This window comes from Carlito syrichta, unplaced genomic scaffold (assembly GCF_000164805.1).
Source record: "Carlito syrichta isolate Samal-C Ts95f unplaced genomic scaffold, Tarsius_syrichta-2.0.1 Scaffold303672, whole genome shotgun sequence".
NCBI classification, from domain to species: Eukaryota; Metazoa; Chordata; class Mammalia; order Primates; family Tarsiidae; genus Carlito; species Carlito syrichta.
This window is the reverse complement of record NW_007247768.1, coordinates 148173-167884: the sequence shown is the minus strand read 5'-3', so window position 1 is coordinate 167884 and position 19712 is coordinate 148173. Positions and strand designations below refer to the sequence as shown.

General features: G+C 38.8%; 1 protein-coding gene across 1 annotated transcript in view; it reads right to left on the bottom strand.

Annotated features, from left to right (window-relative positions):
• Positions 1-1428: 1428 nt before the first annotated feature.
• Positions 1429-19712, bottom strand: part of NXPE2 (neurexophilin and PC-esterase domain family member 2) — an 18720-nt gene continuing 436 nt past the window's right edge. The window contains exons 2-6 of the mRNA XM_008059006.1: positions 18596-18701; positions 8671-9404; positions 4505-4566; positions 2364-2579; positions 1429-1985 (exon numbers count right to left, since the gene is read on the bottom strand). Of these exons, the coding sequence (XP_008057197.1) occupies positions 1429-1985; positions 2364-2579; positions 4505-4566; positions 8671-9404; positions 18596-18701 (1675 nt within the window). The remainder of the gene's footprint in view (positions 1986-2363; positions 2580-4504; positions 4567-8670; positions 9405-18595; positions 18702-19712) is intronic.

Below are 19712 nucleotides of genomic sequence, written 5' to 3'. Positions count from 1 at the left end.
CATTACAATTTTATTAATACTTCCCTTCACTAAGAACACAGCTCAAATAGGGAAACTGTCCTTGATAACAATATTCCCACCCTTGAGAACTAGAGTGCATCAATAGAAAGGACAGAATCTTCTATAATAAGAGGAAGATTTAGAGACAATGCTTATGAAGTCATTTGAGGCCCTATGAAAAAGATCCCATATCATATTTTAGGGTCAGCAAGAATCAGGGTTTAGGATATAGCCATTGCTATAAATGCTAAGTTGATTTCTCTCATCGAACTTGAGGGTTTTCAATTGTGATCCTGTAGATGAGTTTTTTTTCTCCTGTAGACTAGATTTTCTCTGAACTTTAATCATTTAGTCTATGCATTTCTGACCTGTTCATTTCTTAAAATTAACTTATGGATGATAATCATTTGCTATTCAGTTATCGTGTTCAGCACCAGAAATATGCCTTTAAATTTGGTTTCCTCTTCACAACAGCTTTATTCACACTAGCCAAAAGGTAGAAACAACCCAAATGTTCACCAGTAGATGAATGGATAAACAAAATGTGGTGTATACACACAGCAGAATATTATTCAGTCTTAAAAAGGAAGAACATTCTGACACATGCTACAGCATGCACTTAAAGACATTATGCTAAGTGAAATTAGCCAGACACACAAAGACATATAGTGAATGATTCCACTTACATGATCTTCCTAGAATAGTCAAATTCATAAAGACAGAAAACACAACAGTGATAGCCAAAGACTGGGGGTATGCGAGAACAGGGGGTTATTGTTTAATAGGTACAGAGTTTCTTTCGGGGATGATGAAAAAGTTTCAGAGATGGGTCATGATGACAGTTGCATAACATTGTAAATGTACTTAATGACATTGAATGGTACTCTTTACCATCCAAAAGAATTCATACAGCCATAAAGAAGGACAAGCATATGGACTTCGTAGCAACTCAGGTGGATTTAGAGTCTATTATACTCAGTGATTTATCACAGAAACAAAGAACTGAGTACCACATGTTCTCATTCATAAACGGACCCTGAACATTTACCATAATACTATAAGAAAGGGATTGGCAAAAAAAAAAAAAAAAAAGAAAAAAGAAAGGGATTAGCAGTAGCGGGATACTGCTGAGGTGGGGGGTGGGGCACACAACATCGAAAAGGGTATCTTATCTCAAACCAAGTAAAGTGGGAACCAAAGGGAGGCCCAAACTTTACATGTCTGATGTCCACTTATTATACCTAATCCTGAACTGCATCCCACATCTTTAAAATAAAATATTTTTTTGAAAAATAAAAATAATTTAAATGGCGAATTTCATGTTATGTATATTACAATAATTTTTTCTAATTTGGTTTTCTGAAGCTTGGGATTACATTAAACTATCCTTGCAGCATATGTCAGATCATCTACAGAGAATGGCTAGTGCTATTTTTCTGTATCTTTCCTCTTGCAAATGTAGTTTAAGAACATGCCAATTTGATTTCCTATGACATAATCAGGTGGATGGGCATTATTTGTGTAATATGCAATTGTCATGTCCCAGGCATCAATAATACCCACATTAAGATCCATAAAAATATCCCTTATGATAAGATTCTGAATATGGCCATGAAAGTCACTAAACATCTCTGAATTTTGATGTATATCCCTGGTGTTTTCCGTTTTAAGTATCACCTTGGTCTCTGGGCTTCGCAAAAACAGACGTTCAATGGCCTTTTGAATATTGATGGCCCTACGGATGAAAATGTTGATGGGAAAGGGTCTGAAGTGTTGGCCAAGGGTAATGACAATAGCTGTGTCACTGTCTCCTGCTACCTGGTCAATTTCCCGTGGGATATAGTTTTCATCTCTCACCGAGAATGGCGTTTGGGTCACAAATGGATGACTATGTTTTTTCCACTGAATCAAAATTTGTCTTTCGACATCCAGAAGAATATGTGTTTTAAAGATCCCAGTTCCATGATGGTCAAAATATTTCAAGGCTGACAGAAAACAAATCGATAAATATTTTAACAACAGGAAAATGATATAATTTAAAAATACACACAACATGTGTAAAATTCTAACAACGACCACTTCTAACTGAAGCATTTTTTGCCTATGCAAGGAGAATTTTAACAGATGCCTTAAAATCTTAACAAAATTTTGAACTTTTTATGAGAATACATGAAAAAGGAAGAAAAATGTTAGCACTTGTGAGTGAAAATGTAAAATTTAATTTTTATTAAAGGGTGAAAAAATTTGGCAAATTAAAAAATAATAATAAAATCAACATTAGGAAAGAAAAACAAGGCATTCTAATTATTATTAAAAGCCCTCAACAGTCAAATATAATTTCAAAATAAAAATAAAATGCATACTTTTCACAACTTTTCTTAAGTAGTAAATCCACTGACGCAGTGTTGAGTCTCCCATGAGGTAAATAAGTTTTCTTTCCAAGCAGTCATTTATATTTTTTGTTGCATTGAACTCGATCTGTTTGCAAAATGTTGTAATCCACCTTTCTCCCAAAGTATAGCCACTGGGGAAAGGAGTCTTCATTCCAATCTGACATTTCTTTTTTATCTTCACACTCTCTGGTAATAAAAATGGTCAGAGTAAGAAATTTTTATTACCACGAATTATTCTGGAAGATAATCAATTTTCCTTCCTTTTCCTCTTTTCCCTCCACCCTTCCCTTCATCTCTATTTCTGCCCTCCAGCCTTCCACAAATATTATTTAATAATATTGTGTCAAAAGGATGAATTAAAAGTTCTCACTGAATAGTTTTTCTTGAATTGGGGATCAGTTTTCTCTTGTGCATTCACAGTGTCTCCCTGGGCTCCACCTTGTCCCTAAAGCCACTCAGCTGTGAGACAGCTAGCCAAAATCAGGAGGTAACGCATGACCGTGAAATATCAGGGATCAATAGCCCTGTTGAATATTGCACCAATGACATTGGCCTTGCTGAATTGTAAATCTTCTCTTCTTCAAACTGCTTATTCATGAAAGAAGACTGAACACATTTATGAAACGAGTGTCACACATTATTTATTTTGTGCGTACCAGAATCCTTTGCTCTGGTGAATAATAATAAAATAAACCTTCAATGTTTAATTACTGTGTCTAGAACTGAATATAATATTCTCGCTGTGGTCTGACTAGCCCAGAAAAAAAGGAGGATTATGACCTTCTCGTTCTGAACACTCCATTATTAAAATAATCTAAATTGCATTTACTGACTCATATCAAGCTTTCCCCCAGGTAAGCTTCTGAGCCCACTTTTTATATTTGTCATGTAAAAAGCACACCTTCTTTGCCATCGACCTACATTGTTGGGTTTGGGATATTGGTTTAGGAACTTACATTAATCCTTATTGAATTACATCAGATGTTTTAGTGGCTCCAGAAATAACAATCTGTCACTATCTTCTAAGAAACTGCTACACTTTACTAGAAGTTACTGCCCAGGCAAGAGGGAAACAAAAGAGGTGTTATGAGGACTCAAGATGCCTCAGGAATCTAAGAACTTTCTTCAGTGTGAAGGCCGGGCATGGTTGATGGTTGTCTCAGCAGAGAAGGGATCTTTTTCCTGATTGTGAGCTGAATGCATGAAAAAGGTGCAGTGGGCCAGGTGCAATGGCTCACACCTATAATCCCAGCACTTTGGGAGGCCGAGGTGGGAGAATTGCTTGAGCCCGCAGTTAAAGCCCAGCCTGGTCAACATAGTGAGACCTCATCTCTAAAAAAAAAAAATCAAAAAATCAGCCAGGCATGGTGGTGTGCACCTGTAGTCCCAGTTATTCATGAGGTTGAGGTGGAAGGATCACCTGAGCCCAGGAGGTTGGGGCTGCAGTGAGCTGTGATTATGCCACTGCATTCTAGTATGAGTAACAGAGTGAGATCCCCAACTCAAAAATAGGGGGTTTTAATGGGTATATGTGTATACCACTGATTGCTATAATGGAGGTCATTTGCTCTACTGAAACTCATTTTAATTCCAATGTAGCAAAAATATTACTTTTATGAATGAAATAGATTTGTGTTGACCATTAAAGTTCATGTGATTAAACTGAAAAACAGTCACAGAAATTGCTAGTTCATAGAACTTAAAGTGACATGGTTTGGCTAAAAGAAAAATTAGAAACCACCAAAGAAATGTCCTAACTCTGAATCTGTGCAGCTCATCTGAGACATTTCCTCACAGCACTAGTATCCAATTACTGGCTTTTGGGGAATAAATCTCAAGTTTAAATGTAAATAGCCTGTCCTTTTTGAGAAGAGGCCGCTGAAATTAATGGTTTTCCTAGGCTTTTATATCTGACTTGGGATGAAAATTGACTTAAACTGATATGAAAATAATTTCCAAGAATAAAATCCTTTCTTCAAAATACAAGGTTGTTGATATCATTTGTCCCAGGAAATGAGATCACATGGAATAAATATTTCTCAAAGTAAGAATGTCCTTAAAGTGAATAGAATAAATTGTGATCACAGCAAGCAATGGCACACTAGACTTACCGTTACATGGTATGACCTTGATGGGGGTAAAATTCTTCATAATTTCAACCCCTGTGTTGGACCTTCAAGAAATGGGAAAATAAATTAGCTTCATGACGGTAAAGTAAGAATAAATGATTTAGATGAATTGAACCACTCTTAATCAGCAAAAATGCTTTTTTTTTCATTATCTGTATATATTTAAGATATTCTGGGAAAGTAAATGGGTCAGGCTTCTGTAAAAGTGTTCTACTGCAAATGGCAGGGAATATAGAGATGCAGAGAGTTTCTCGCCCTCCATTTGCAGTTAGTCAAATCATCTATCTATCTATCTATCTATCTATCTATCTATCTATCTATCTATCTGCCCATCCTTTAATTTTGCCTTCTAAATGGTTCTCTACCAGAAACAATCCTCTCCACCCTGTGACTTGTGGTAATTCAGGCATTGACCTTTGCCTAGAGGCCAGTGCTACTCGAAGTTGAGCCTTTATCAGAATTACTGGGAGTACTTGTTCTGCTCAGATTGCTAAGCCTCACCCCCAGAATTTTTGATGCAATAGTTGTGGGGTGGGGCTCAATAATTTGGATTTCTAACAAGCTTTTGGGTAAAGGCAAAGCTAATGGTCCAGGGACATTACTTTGAGAGCCCTGTCCTAGACAATTCTAATATTATCTTTCTGCCGCTTTGGTTTAACCCTCCTAAATACAACCTCTCTGTTGCCTGGCTTATCCTCCCGCGCAAAATGTTTCCATGACTTTCCATCATCAACCTACAGCACAAGGACCAAGCTCCTTAACCAGCAAACCAACCTCCTATGAGTGCCTACCTCTCCAGCTACATCTCCATCTATGCCTCAAGATCATAATTTCTCAGGAGTCCATTTTCCATAGTCTATTGTCTTCCTGAGAGTAGAACTCAGGTCAATCTTATTCACTATAATATTTCTTTTCTTTTTTTTTTTTTTTTGAGTTGGAGTCTCACTCTGTCGCCCAGACTGGAGTGCAGTGGCCGCTCCCGGCCACCACAGCCTCGACCTGCTGAGCTCCGGCTATCCTTCTGCCTCAGCCTTCCAAGTAGCTGGAACTACAGATGCGCGCTACCATGCCCGGCTCATTTTTTTGATTTATTGTAGAGATGAGGTCTCGCCAAGTTGCCCAAACAGGTCTCGAACCCGCGGGCTCAGGCAATCCACTCACCTCAGCCTCCCAAAGCGCGGGATTACAGGCTGAGCCACCAAGTCCGGCTCACTATAATATTTCAAGTCCACAGCATAGAGCTTCACCTCAAAGTCTTAGTCCTGACAATTAAGCAGGTGACTATATCTAGACAATCGATCCACATTTGTCGAAAAAAAATCTGCTTATAAGTAGACCTGCACAGTTCAAACCTGTGTTGTTCAAGGGTCAACTGTACTATGCTACAAATGAAAAAAAGCAAGATTAGTCTCTTGGCTTATGGGAAGGAAAGTTATCATAGAACCAGGCTTGAATCTGGGACGGAGCCCAAGAGCTTAGCAATGGAATGATCCATGAGAGTTCTTGGATGTTGTAAGTCACTTGTGAACTCAATTACTCCTTGCATATGCACTAAATCACCTGTAAGGATACTGAAATTTCTACTTCCATGCCATGGGGTGGGAGTGGGGGAACTTGACTAGAACAAGGGATCTGGGAGGGAAATAAAGCAGGTTATTATCATAATTGTTGTCATGAGCACAGCCCACTTGAGAAGCATGACTGGGACCCCAAACAGGTTAGTCAGACTAGAAACTGGATTTCTTGAGACACAGTCAGGAGACTATGCAGGGATGGTTTTCCTTCAACCAAGGATGCAGTGAGGACCATCTCAAGAGGGAGCCTGATGTGACCAACAGAGAATATGGAATTAGACACAGGTGACCCCCACCCTTAGACTTAAGACATGGTTCTGAGACCTTCAAGACAGGATGTGTTTTCATGATCATTCTTCACCCAGTTTCTTTTAGCTGAGCCAGAGGATAAAGGGATTTTTTTTTCATATATTGATCAAGAAAAATAAAAGAAGCCGGGCTCAGTGGCTCAGCCTGTAATCCCGTGCCTTTGGGAGGCTGAGGTGAGCGGATTGCTTAAGTCTGCGGGTTCGAGACCCGCCTGGGCAACTTGGCGAGACCTCATCTCTACAATAAATCAAAAATTAGCCGGGTGTGGTAGCGCGCACCTGTAGTTCCAGCTACTCGGAAGGCTGAGGTGGAAGGATCGCCGGAGCCCAGCAAGTCGAGGCTGCGGTGACCAGGAGCGGCCACTGCACTCCAGTCTGGGTGACGGAGTGAGACTCTAACTCAAAAAAAAAAAGAAAAAAAAAAGAAAAAAAAGAGAAAAGAAGTGAAGGTGAGGTAGGGGTGGAAGGGAAATCTTATAAAGGCGCAGGGTCAGTTGTGCCTAAGACCTTGTGTCATCATAATGTTTAAATTGTATTTGGCCTTGAATGTTTAGGACAGAGTGCTATCCAGTTTATTCTTCTGAGAACACATCAGGCCTTTCTATAGCAGCAGGTCCCATACTGTGGAACGAAAATCTCTTAAAATGATCTATAAAATAAATGTTCTGTGGCCAAATAAGTATAGAAAATGTATGCTCTATCCCTGCTTGAAGGGCTCCACAGTGAGGTTTCTGAGAAGTCCTGCTGCAAAAAAATTCACTAAATTTTAATTATTTTCCCAGATTGTTATTTCAGTTATTTTTTTCATTCAACACACAGTTGTTGAGAACTTCTCAGTGCCAGGCATTGTGATAGGGCTATGACACAAAATAGTAGCCCTCAGTGACTTCCTATCATATACAGATGACCTCCAGGGCCCTACCTACCTATCTGACCTGCTTTCTCCCTCCCTCTTTGTGTTCCAGCCTCACTCCACCCCCTCCTCATGTTTTCTGGAACACTCCAGCATGCTCTCACCTCAGGACTTTCTCCTCCTCTGGAAAATGGTATCCCCCCCTAATTTACTTCCTCACTTCATTCAGTATACTGCTCAAGACAGGTCTTAACTGACCATCCTTTTAAAATAGCATCAACTATCACATATGACTCTCTTACTCTGATGATTCTCTGGTACAAATCTATTTCTTTGTTTTTTCTCTTTCTATCCCACTAGAATGTTAATTCCCAAAACCTAGAGCTGTGTCTGGAATACACAATGCACTAGTTATAAATTGAACGAATGAATGGTGAAAAAAATAATTACAATTATTGCTTAACAGAGCTTACAATTTAATGTTAAAAATAAATTGTAAATCGAATAGTATAATAAGTGTTATGTTGGGAAGAACAAGTGCTATGGAAAAATATAGGACTAGCACTTCATTCAGTGATACGTAATGTTTCCTGGAGGAAATGATGTCTAATTCAAGTCTGGTGAGATGCCAGAGATGAGAGAGATCATGTGTGACATAAAAGGAGTTCGGTTTGACTGACAGAGATCAAGGAAGCAGAAAAGTGAGAAAAGAGGCCACAGGGTTAGTCCTTGGAAACAAGTTAAAGTGTTTGAACTTTGCCTTGAGAGCCATTAGACCACATTAAGGCTTTTAAGCAAGGAAAGGTAAAAGACATATCCACATGTCAAAAATATCAGTCCAGGTGCTGTGCGGAGAATTAATTGGAATAAGCAAGAATGAAGACAGGGAAGCCAGCTCTGGAGATGGTTGTGATGATCTAATGGAGATATGATGGTAGCTTATAAAAGGATAGAGGCAACAGTGGTAGACAAAAATGACTGGGTTCATGAGATAGTTGGGAGGTACAACTTATAGAACTTACTGATTCTTTGAATGTGAAGGGCAAAATAGTCTTAATAAGACATTATGCACCAGTTTTTTATTACATAGCATCTACTAATAATCCATAGAATATATTATAGAAAATACTACTGTATAAAAAAATTATGAATCTGTAAGTATTATAAACCATAGAGAACTATAGGTATATAAAAAGCACTTCACTGGTTGTACTCCTGTTAGCAAATAGTTCTACAGGTGACTTGTTTGGGCCCCTGTGAACATACTACCAAAATGACTTTGAGGACAGAATTATAACTTAGTCAATGTCAATTGACATGATAAGCTTGATTAGGCAAAGCTATTAGGCAGAGTTTGGTCTGATTGTAAGTCTACTTCTTTGTATCTATTATCATATTTGAAAGCTTGTTTACCTGTGGAAAAGGCTCCATTCTTCCTTGCTAAGATAGGAAATGTTTCTATTCTTAGTGAACATGTGCGTCAAGGCCTTACAGGGAAAGTGTTGAGGCCTCACGCAGTAGAAGGCTTCTTGGTCTCTGTCGTCCAGGTACTGGCACAGTTCGGCACTTGTATTTAGGGCCAGGCCACATTCAGAATGGACCTGGGAGATGCCATCGTCGAATCGGCCAATGAACACTATCCTATCATAGCCTTGGTTCCTTGCCCTCCAGAGAGCTGATGCCCCTTCACTGGGGTGGATGAGTAGCAGAGACAGGGTGACCTGGCCCTCCCAGAACAGAGTGAAACTGACAAGGTAGGAGCCATTATTGAAGTCGGTCACCTTTCCTGAAGCGCCAGCCTTCAGGGCTGAGGAGGACATCCTGGCCCTCAGGAAATCCCCGCCATATTGCTTCCTGCGTCCCAGGTGGTCCCTCACTTCCAGCAGGATGTCCAGTTGGTCCCCCCTGCAGTATGTTTCTCGGGGGTTGAGGATGGAGACTGTGCTGTGTACAGCGCTGGTGGTGGTGTTCACATGGGTGAAAGGTCTGGGCGGGATCCACTGGTCTAGTTTCTCAATGATTTCCTTTATTCTCTCCTGGGTCTCTGTTGGCAAAACTGCTGGATTCAGTGGTGCTTCAGAGTGTGAGAACATCTTTAAGATATTCCTTTGGTTCAGGGTGATACGGTTTTTCAAGCTGAACAAGAACTGAAGTAATGAGGAGGAGGAAGAATATGTTATAAGCAAGTAATAAGGTTTGCTTTTGAACATAAGTTATTATGGTACATCTTGCATCTTTCAGTGTGGTAAATCACATAGCAAAAATCAATCCTAACTGGTTTTCAGTTATGGAATCCTAGGAATTGATTTCCACGTACATAGTGTAACTTCCTCCGCTGCTAGCAGATGGCTTCTTTTAGGAGTCATTGGCTTAAAAAATAACTAGATATAATAAATATATATCATTTCATGATTTAATTTTAAAGTTTTTTCTTTGCTATTCTCTCACTTGAACTTTCTTTTTAAATATTATATAATCATGTTACATAAAGACAATGTGAAAAAGAGCAAATTTTAAAAAACATAATCCTACCTATGTTTTGTTGTCTTTGAAGTAAATTTTATTATGCTCACTCTTTTTCATTTCATATCAGATGAATATGAAGGGTGGGGCATGGGGATCATGCTGTCTTTGGTCAAAAACTGCTGAGCACACAGGGAATTATAGGCAGGTTGTTCATGTAAAATCACCCATCATGAAATGGGCAATTACGTTGAATCTCAAAAAAAAAAAAAAAAATTCACTGAAGCCAGAACACAGCTCTCAAAACGATGCTAGCTGGTACATGGGATGCTGATGGGTCCTAGAATACTTAACTAGTGGGGGAAAGCCTGTTCTATAAGGGGCCACCCACCAAAAATTAATTCCTATTTATAATCATACCAAATATATAGATTAGCACTTGTTCACAGCTAGTATAATATATAATAAACATTTTAATGTTGGTACATAATTTTATTATCATTATTTTTCTTTTCTTTTTTTTTTTGAGTTGGAGTCTCACTCTGTTGCCCAGACTGGAGTACAGTGGCCGCTCCCGGCCACTGCAGCCTCGACCTGCTGGGCTCCGGCGATCCTTCCAAGTAACCGGAATTACAGGCATGCGCTACCACGCCCGGCTGATTTTTTGACTTATTGTAGAGATGAAGTCTCGCTGCCCAGGCGGGTCTCGAACCCGCGGGCTCAGGCAGTCCACTCACCTCAGCCTCCCAAAGGCGCGGGATTACAGGCTGAGTCACTGAGCCCGGCTCATTATTTTTAATAGTTGAATATTAGTTCACCATGAGGATGTAATGTGGATTGTGACCATTAGATGATATCTATGCTTTCTTTTAGCATGACATTTAGATACTTTCCATCTCCTCATATAGGATTACTTCTTTATGATAGCTTCCTGGGGATGGAATAACCAAATCATATATTATTGAATTAAATACCAGTCAGTCAACGAACATAACATTTTATTCATCTTGATTGCCAAATATATTCTCAGAATAAGAGTTGACATTGCCACCAGCAATGCATAAGACTACTTACTATGCCACACTAGTGTCTCACTGGTAATTGTAGCAAAGTGTAAGAGTTCTGGATAATATTACTTTACTAGAGTGCTGAGAAAAAGATTCAATCAAATGAAATTTTTTTTAGCTGACAATAAATGCCATTGTATTCACCTAGACAATGAAACAACTGAGGAAATGTTACCACCAATTTAAGATCTCTTCAGGTCCCAGGAGTCTCCCATGCCCACGTAGGTACATTTAGCCAGTGGACCTTTATGACAGTCCACTAAAATCACATGGAGGAAGCCAGGTTTGGAGACCCACCCCTGTTTGTTCACCCGTTGACTTGTTTAGTTTTTGCTTTGTTTTGGGGTTTTGGGGGGGCTTTGGGGGTTTTTTTTGAGTTGGAGTCTCACTCTGTCGCCCAGACTGGAGGGCAGTGGCCACTCCCGGCCACCGCAGCCTTGACCTGCTGGGCTCCGGCGATCCTTCCGCCTCAGCCTTCCAAGTAGCCAGAATTACAGGCATGCGCTACCACGCCCGGCTGATTTTTTGATTTATTGTAGAGATGAGGTCTCGCTGCCCAGGCGGGTCTCGAGCCCGCGGCCTCAGGCAATCCACACACCTCAGCCTCCCAAAGGCATGGATTACAGGTTGAGCCACCGAGCCCGGCTTTTGTTTTGTTTTTCAATAGTCGACTGCTGTCGGGCATTGCAGCTTACACCTATAACCCAGCACTTTGGGAGAAGGAGGCAAGAGGATTGCCTGAACCCATGGGTTCGAGACCAGCCCGGGCAACTTGGTGAGACTTCATCTCTACAATAAAAAAAAAAAAAAAGAAGAATTAGCTGGGCATGGTGGTGTGCCCCTGTAGTTCCAGCTACTTGGAAGGCTGAGGCAGAAGGGTTACCTGAGCCCAGTGGGTCGAGGCTATAGTGGCCATGAATGTGCCACTGTACTCTAGCCTGGGCAACAGAGTGAGACACCGACTCAAAAAAAAAAGTTGACTGCTGTTTGATATTTGTACACGAAGGCTTGAAGCCCAAGTACACTATTTCCTCTATCATAACTGTTGTCAAATATGTTCCTGAAACAGGACATTTTATTATGCCAAAACAATTCTATAAATATAATGTGTATACTTTATTATATATATTATATATATATATAAAATATTCTAGACAATTGCCTGAATGAGAGATTCCTATAAAATCCACCTTCTGAAAAAATTTTGAATAGCTGCATGCTTACCTAGAGAATGAAGTTGTCCTCAGATATTTTACTTGATTAAACTTCCCTTACAAAATTCATCCATTTAAATATTTGTGGAATATTGTCCTTAAAACTATGTGCAAATAGTTTGGTAAATAGAGGATTACTATTATTTTCAATTATATTTATTTTAATATCAGTGTTCCAACTTTATTTTCCTTCAAATACTTGTTTTGCTAATATATTTTTCTCCTTTTGTCTATTTTCTTTAAAAATAGACAATAAAAATTGTCTATTTTTATTTTAATTTTAATTTGTTATTTCTCAATTGATATCAGTTCTTCATGTAATAACCAATATCAGTTCTTCATGTAATAACCATCTTACCATCTTAACATTTAGTCTCTCAATTTTGCAGACATTTTTTTTACCACTTCATTGCTTGGCATTTTTAGAAGTATTTAATACTTATACTTAAAGTACTAAAAAATTATTTTGTGATTTACTTCTATTGTTTTTAATCTTAGACTGTTCTTCACACTTTCATTTTTCTAAATATTCAATTCTAATTTTTCCAGTATTTTTTATAATTGGATTTGTCAATATTTTATTTTATTTTTTGCCTATCTAGATTCAGCCAAGCGGATATAAAGTTCTATTCTCCTGGCAATTTTGGCAAATAAAGATATTCTCTGCTTTATTTACTGATCTTAACAATAAGCATTTAATTAATTCATTATTAATAATAAATTATAAAATGGAGAAACACAAATGTTATTGGCAGCTGATTTAACTATAGTCCCAGAAAGTCCAGCCTACAGAGAGAACAAGCATGTAAACTTATTATAAAAAAAGTGAATCACTTAACAGATATGTAAGTCTAACTCCATGGGTACATGAAAGAAATTGTCACAAACTTGGCCTGACAAGTTAAGAAGAACTTCACAGGGAAAGGGTGTTATTGTTTAATGGTTTGAGGTGACACAAAAAGATTTTGTTAGATAATTTATTTTCTTAATTTGTAAATAAAATACATATATACATTTATGGTATGCAATGTGACATTTTGATATATATCTGTATATAAATATACTGCAAAATAATTAGCATACCCATCACCTCACACAATTGAGGTTTTTTTGGATGAGACATTTAAAATCTGCTTTCTTACCAACTTTCAAGTATACAGTACATTATCATTAACTATAGTAGCCATGCTCTACTGTCATTTTCCAGAATATATTTTTCCTGTCTATCTGAAAATGTGTACCCTTTAATCACCATCTCCCCATAACATCACCCACTCTACCTTGGCAATCAGACTGTAGTTAAATTCCCATTGCTTTTGGTGTGATACTTAGCTAAGAATGACACATGTTAAACTCAGAGTTGAGCCCAGGAGTTTATCTGCCACTTTGTGGAAGAGCTCTTTTGAGCTTTATTTTCTCTACAGTCTCCTCAACTCTTTCTCATTCTCTGAGAGCTCTACTTTTTGGTTCTCCAGCCATAAATTATGGGGCAGAATGGTTTCCCAGCCTTCTTTGGGATATGCTTCCCTACATTTCCTGTGGCACCCAAGACCAGATAGGAATATTTGAACAAGGCCTGACAAAAGCGAAGTGATCACCACATTGTGTTCTGAACTCTTAAGGAAAATATTGTTTAGCTAATATTTAGTATATAATGAGAATTTTGACTTCAATAGAAATACAGTGAGGAGAAAAATAAACTTTTTATTTTGAGATAATTGTAGATCCACAGGCAGTTGTTACAAATAATAGGGAAATCTCATGTACCCTCAACCCAGTTTCCCCAATGGTACTATCCTGAAAAACTGTAGTAAAATATCACAACCAGCATATTGACATTAATATAGCCAAGATTCAGAACATTTCCTTTTTGCCCTTTTTTAGCCACACTTGCTTTCCTCCCATTCTCACTTCTTCCTTAACCCCTGGCAACCACTTACTGGTTCTCCATTTCTGTGACCTCAAGAATATTATGTAATAGAATTACACAATATAGAAGCCACAAATATGAGCAAGGAAAAACAAAGAGTTTTGTGCCAGACCCTTAAAATTAGATACAGAATTGGGAAAGACTCTTTAAAATAGCAATAGCAGGGTCAGGATCAGCATTTATGTTCAATTTTACATGAGGCCCAATTGTCTCACTATTTATTCATCTGTTACACACACACACACACACACACACACACACACACGCACGCACGCACACACAGACAACTAACCTCCTTTGGGATGGATGGGGCCTTAAGGAGGTGATTAGTTCCTGGGGATGGAGCCCTCATGCACGGAATTGGTGCCCTTATAAAAGAAATCCCAGAGATCTCCCTTGCCCATTCCACTATACAAGTACTCAGTGAAAAGAGGAAGCAGACCCTTGCCAGACATCAAATCTGTTGGTGCCTTGATCTTGGACTTCTGAGCCTCCAGAGCCGTGAGAAATAAATCCTGCTGTTTATATGCCACTCAGTCAATGGTAGGCATTCTTTTAGAGCAGCCAGAAGGAACTGTCAAGGATTTTGTACACACACACACACACACACACACACACACAAACTTCAAACACAAAGGAGGACCCCATAAAAGTCAGAATTATTTTTTGGAGGATGAACCCCTCGTAGTAGTTCAGGCTTCCCCCACTAGGTAAGTGTTCTAGGAATCCATCAGTGTCAGTGTACCAGCTAGCGTTGTTATGAGAGGCTGTGTTTGGCTTCAGTTAATTTTTTTTTCTGGAGATTCTTTCAACCCGCTTGCCCATTTCACGATGGGTGATGTACAAACACATCTACCCACACCACACTGAGTGTTCAGCAGTTTTGGACCAAAAAGCAGCATGATCCCTAAACCCCACTCTCCCTATTCACTGGATCTCACCCCATGTGACTTGGTTTTGTTTCCCCCAGATGAAAAAAGTTCTCAAAGGGAAATGTTTTGCCAATGTGGAAGAGGTGAAACAAAAAATGGCAGAAGTACTAAAAGGCATGAAAATTAATGAGTTCAAAACTGTTTTGAGCAGTGGAGTAAATATCTCAAAAAGTGTATTGCATTAAGCAGAGAGTGCTTGGTTGGAAGGTGACTGAAGTGTAAACATGTAAGAATAAATACACAATTTTTCATAAATAAATTTCAGGGGATTTTTTAGGTCTTCTCTCGTGCATATATATTTCAAAAACGTATATATATATTGTGATAGTAGTTTTTCAGAAGACCTTAAGATCTTTTGTTCTCCATGATTACCTCTGACCAACTATGACTCATTATTGCATAACCCTCCTCTTCTGTGTCATTTAACCCATCACTTTCTTTCACTAACTTGCTGAAGATTTTGAAGAACTTGGCTTCCAGTCTTCTTTATCACTAGAAGTCCTGACACCCTCCATGTAGACTTCAATGTCCATGTCCTTCAACATCTAGATCCCTTTGTTCCTGAACTTGCTTAACTTTAGAGATCTGTAAGAATGGTCACATGGCAATTCAACTTCCTATCACCCCTGCCCAACTTAAATGTAACCACATCTTTCCTTTCCTGCTTCCTACTTTTCTCTGTTAGCATTTTTCCACACAAATTTAAATGTATTCGAGTATTTTCTATATTTTAAAAAAAGAAAAACTTTTTGAGCCACCTATTTGCCTCTAATTACTATCCTAACTTTTGCCTGTTCCCCACCCCTACCTATCTCAAAAGTTTTCTTCTATCCCTGTGTACACTTTCTCTCCTATCAATCACTTCTCAGCCTGGCACTTATTTTGTTCCTTGGGGTTATATCATTTGCAATGTTTTCTTCCCACTCTACAGTTCACCTGAGGAAGTGTCACAGACTCTAATGGCTTCAGGTGTCATTTATATTCTCATGCTTCCTAAATCTATTTTTCTAAACCTGGTCTTCTTTCCCAGTTTTCAATCTGTATATTCAACAGTCTATTAAAGCAACAGCTCTACTTGGTTTGACTTAAAAGGACCTCAAACCTAGACTGTTCATATCTAAACCTGTCTTTTGACTTCCAAAGTTATTTCTCCTACTCTGGCCAATACTTCAGTGAATGACATCACCAGCTGTATTTTTCTTTAAAAATAAAGAAAAAAAGGGGAAAGCTTTACAAAAGCTATACAAACCTGGAATGTAATTCCTGGTCAACTCATCTCTTCACTCCCCACAGGCAATCACTATTGCTGTCAATTCTTGCTCAAATTCGTTAACTTTTCCCCATCCTCATTGCTAGTACTTTATTTCAGGTCACCATGATCTCTCACCCAGATCACAGAACAATCTTTAATTATTTACTTGTTATTTATCAAGTACCTACCATGCACCAGGCACTCTTCTGAGCACTTGGAATATACCACCGAATAGATACATATAAAGAGTCCTTGCCCTCATGGAGGTTACTGGGTCAAGATATACAATAATTAATAAGCAAACTATATAATATTTTAGAAAATGAAAAGTACTATCACAAAAAAAGATGTCAAGTAGAATAAGGGGGAATACTAAAAATGGGGGGTGGGGCTGTTTCTAGTATTAAATCAAGAAGGTGAGCGAAAACTTGAAAGAAATAAGAGTGTTAGCCACTTGAAAACCTGAAGAAAGGAAACAGTCAATGCCAGAATGTCTTGGGCCAGCCTAAGTGAGTTTCTGTGCCCTTTACTTAAAAGAAGGGCTCAATAGAAGCCCAAACCACACCATCCCACAATACTCCTATATAACAAAACTTCACATGTATTCTTTGAATCAAAATAGAAAAATTTTAAAAATAAAGAAAAAAAGGGGAAATTGAAAAATAAAATTAAAATAAAGGAGCTGGAATGAAACACTGTGCCAAGGGGCTTGGGCCATACCATGTTGCAGGAGGAGCCCTGTTAAAGGTAGTTTGAATGCCATATTCAGATTTTCATCTTAGAAATATAATTTCAGATTCTTGAACACAGAGGTGATGTGCTATAGTTCTGCATCCCTAATGCCTAGACCAATACCTGACACATAGTTTATGCTCAACAAATATCTGTTGAGTGAATGCTTACAGTAGATTGAGAGTGGAAGAAGGGGAATTAATTAGAATAGCGTTTCTACACTTTGAATGAGAAATGATAAAGGACTGAGCTAAAGAAAGGAAATGAGCTTGGAAAAAAATGATAGATTTGAGAGATATTTAGGAGGTAGACTTTATAAGACTTAGCGACTGGTGGCTGGAGTGCAGAGTTTCAACTCGATTGAATACACGGGTTGTGGCAAAAATTACCAAGTCGGAGAGCTAAGAAAAAGAGCACAGAATTTGTTTCCATTCAATTCTTTATGTTTGCTTTGTTCAGGAATGTCATTTATATTCTCATGCTTCCTAAATCTATTTTTCTAAAACAGGTCTTTCTCAGCTTCAGGTCTATATATTTGACAATCTATTAAAGAAATATCTCTACTTGGTTGGCCTAAAGGACCTCAAACATAGACTGTTCATATTGAAACCTATCTTTTAGGTGGTGAGAGAATAAAGTCAGTGTGTGTGTGTTTGTATTGGCAGTGTTAGTGGAAGACTTAGGTGGAGACATTCAAAAGTGGAGCTGGGAAGAAGCTACAGTTCTGGAAGCTCATAGGCAGAGAGGCTCACACTTTAGCATGCATAAGAATCAGCTGGGGAGCTTGTTAATACTTCGTAATCTTAGGCTTAACTCCAGAGATTTCAGTAGTTCAGGGGTAAAGCTCAGAAATCTGCATTTTACACACATGGGTACAAACACCTATGTTATGAAACAGAAGGCCCCCCAGGCCTCATTTTGAGAAACACTAATATTGGTAGGGGATGGGACCTGGGCATATTAATTAAAAGGCAGGCGCATAGCAGAGAAGAGGATCAGAGGAAGTAATCTAGAGAACACATATTTATAGAGAGAACTCAGAAAAAGAAACTTTCTGAGCCATGATCTGAGAGCTCTTTTATCAATTCATACTATTGTCTGAATGGTCAAGACTGTGCTGCTTCTTGTTTGAAGCTTGGAGATAAGGATGTATTAGACAAAAGTGAGAGAGACACCTCTAAAGTTCAAATTTAGAAGGGCCTCGAATGGCTAAACTAAGGAGTCTGATCTTTGCAGTGTCATTGGTGAAAGCTATTGGTGAAGGTTTTTGATCAGGACCAGAAGATGATGAAAGCAGAGTGTTTTAAAGATTATTTTTGTACTAAATGGTTGGGAAGAAGAGAAACTGGAAGCGAGATCAGTTAAGAAAATTTCAGAAAAGAAAGACCTCCAAAACACTAACTGAACTACTCAAAGAATAAGAAAACCCCTGTGAAGAAGGCAGAGGACTGAAACAGAGATTTAATTGGTTTGGAGTCTCAGAGGCCAAGAGAGGAGAGAGTTTTGAGGCCGGACGGTTAGCAGTGCCAAGTAGTACAGAGAGGGCCACAAATTCACTTGCCACCAAAAAGACAATAATAATGTTTATGTTGTCAAAGTGATTTCTGTTGAACAGAGAACCCTCTCATCCATATTCTCCAGCTAAGAGGACATGCTTTTTAACTTACTTCTTGCCATCATAAAGGGGATCATTCAAATGAAGTCACTGTGACTTTCTGTGAAATTCTGAAAAAGGAAACAATTCCTACCTTTGTGAGGTCTTCTGAAGCCAAGTAAATGACCGAGAAAATTAAAACAAATATCAATATCAGCAGTAATTTCCGAGCTATGGCATTTGGAAATAAAGTGAGTATCCTATAAGAGAGGACAGGAGAAATAATCACACAACAAATTAAATAAGCACAACATGGCCCTGTATACTTTGGTTCCCCCTCAGTAATTTCCAGAACAGGGTGTTATTCTCTTGGGTTTTCAAAACAATTCCTTTGTATATTCTACTAGAAATCAGAAACAAAGTTCTTCCCTGAGGCAAGAACAAACTAGTGGAAGGACTCCTGGTTTCTGACTCTCAGTTGAATTCTGTAGGTGTGGAATCATATCATGTCTCTGAGCCTTTTCTCTCGTCAAGGACTCAGGGTGGGCAGCAAGGTTTTAGTAATTGTTCACCTGAAAAAAACTCTTTTTCCCCCCTGGTATCCTCAAATAAATCTCTCTGGCACACACACCCCCCCACACACACCCATATACACACATGCACACACATATGCATGGTCCAGCTCTCTCTCTCTCTGCAGTTTTATCTACCTCCAGAGGCTTCATTATAAATCTCTCACTTTTTTTTTTTTTATTTTTTTGTTTCCACCTCAGGTTATCTCCTTATGCCAAAGCAGTTGACAAACAGTGCCAAAAAGAACAATTGTCATAGTATTTAGAAAAGTCTGGTGTGGTCCACAGTTCCAAAAGGCCTGAGAATTGATTTGCCTAGTTCCTCTGCACATTTGGCGTGCTTTCCTTGTAAACTCCTTTCCCTTGCTCTAAACCACTGCATACATGGATAGTGCCCCCACGCAGCAATTTAAACTAACTCTCAAGCCAACAGAGAAACAGGCACAGGTTTAAATCCCACTGCAACTGGCGTGTATAACAGGGTCAGCGTTGAATGGTTAAAATTCTAGTTTTTGTTTTTTAAACCTAGAATCCCAAAAGTTTGTGGCAAAGATCCATGTTACGGCAGTCTTCACCAAACTTTTTTGACGGGGACACGCACAGATATATGTATAACCAAATCTCAATTCAAAGTACCTGTATGTTGGGTGTGTGTGTGTGTGTGTGTGTGTGTGCGCGCGCGCGCGCGCGTACGCACAC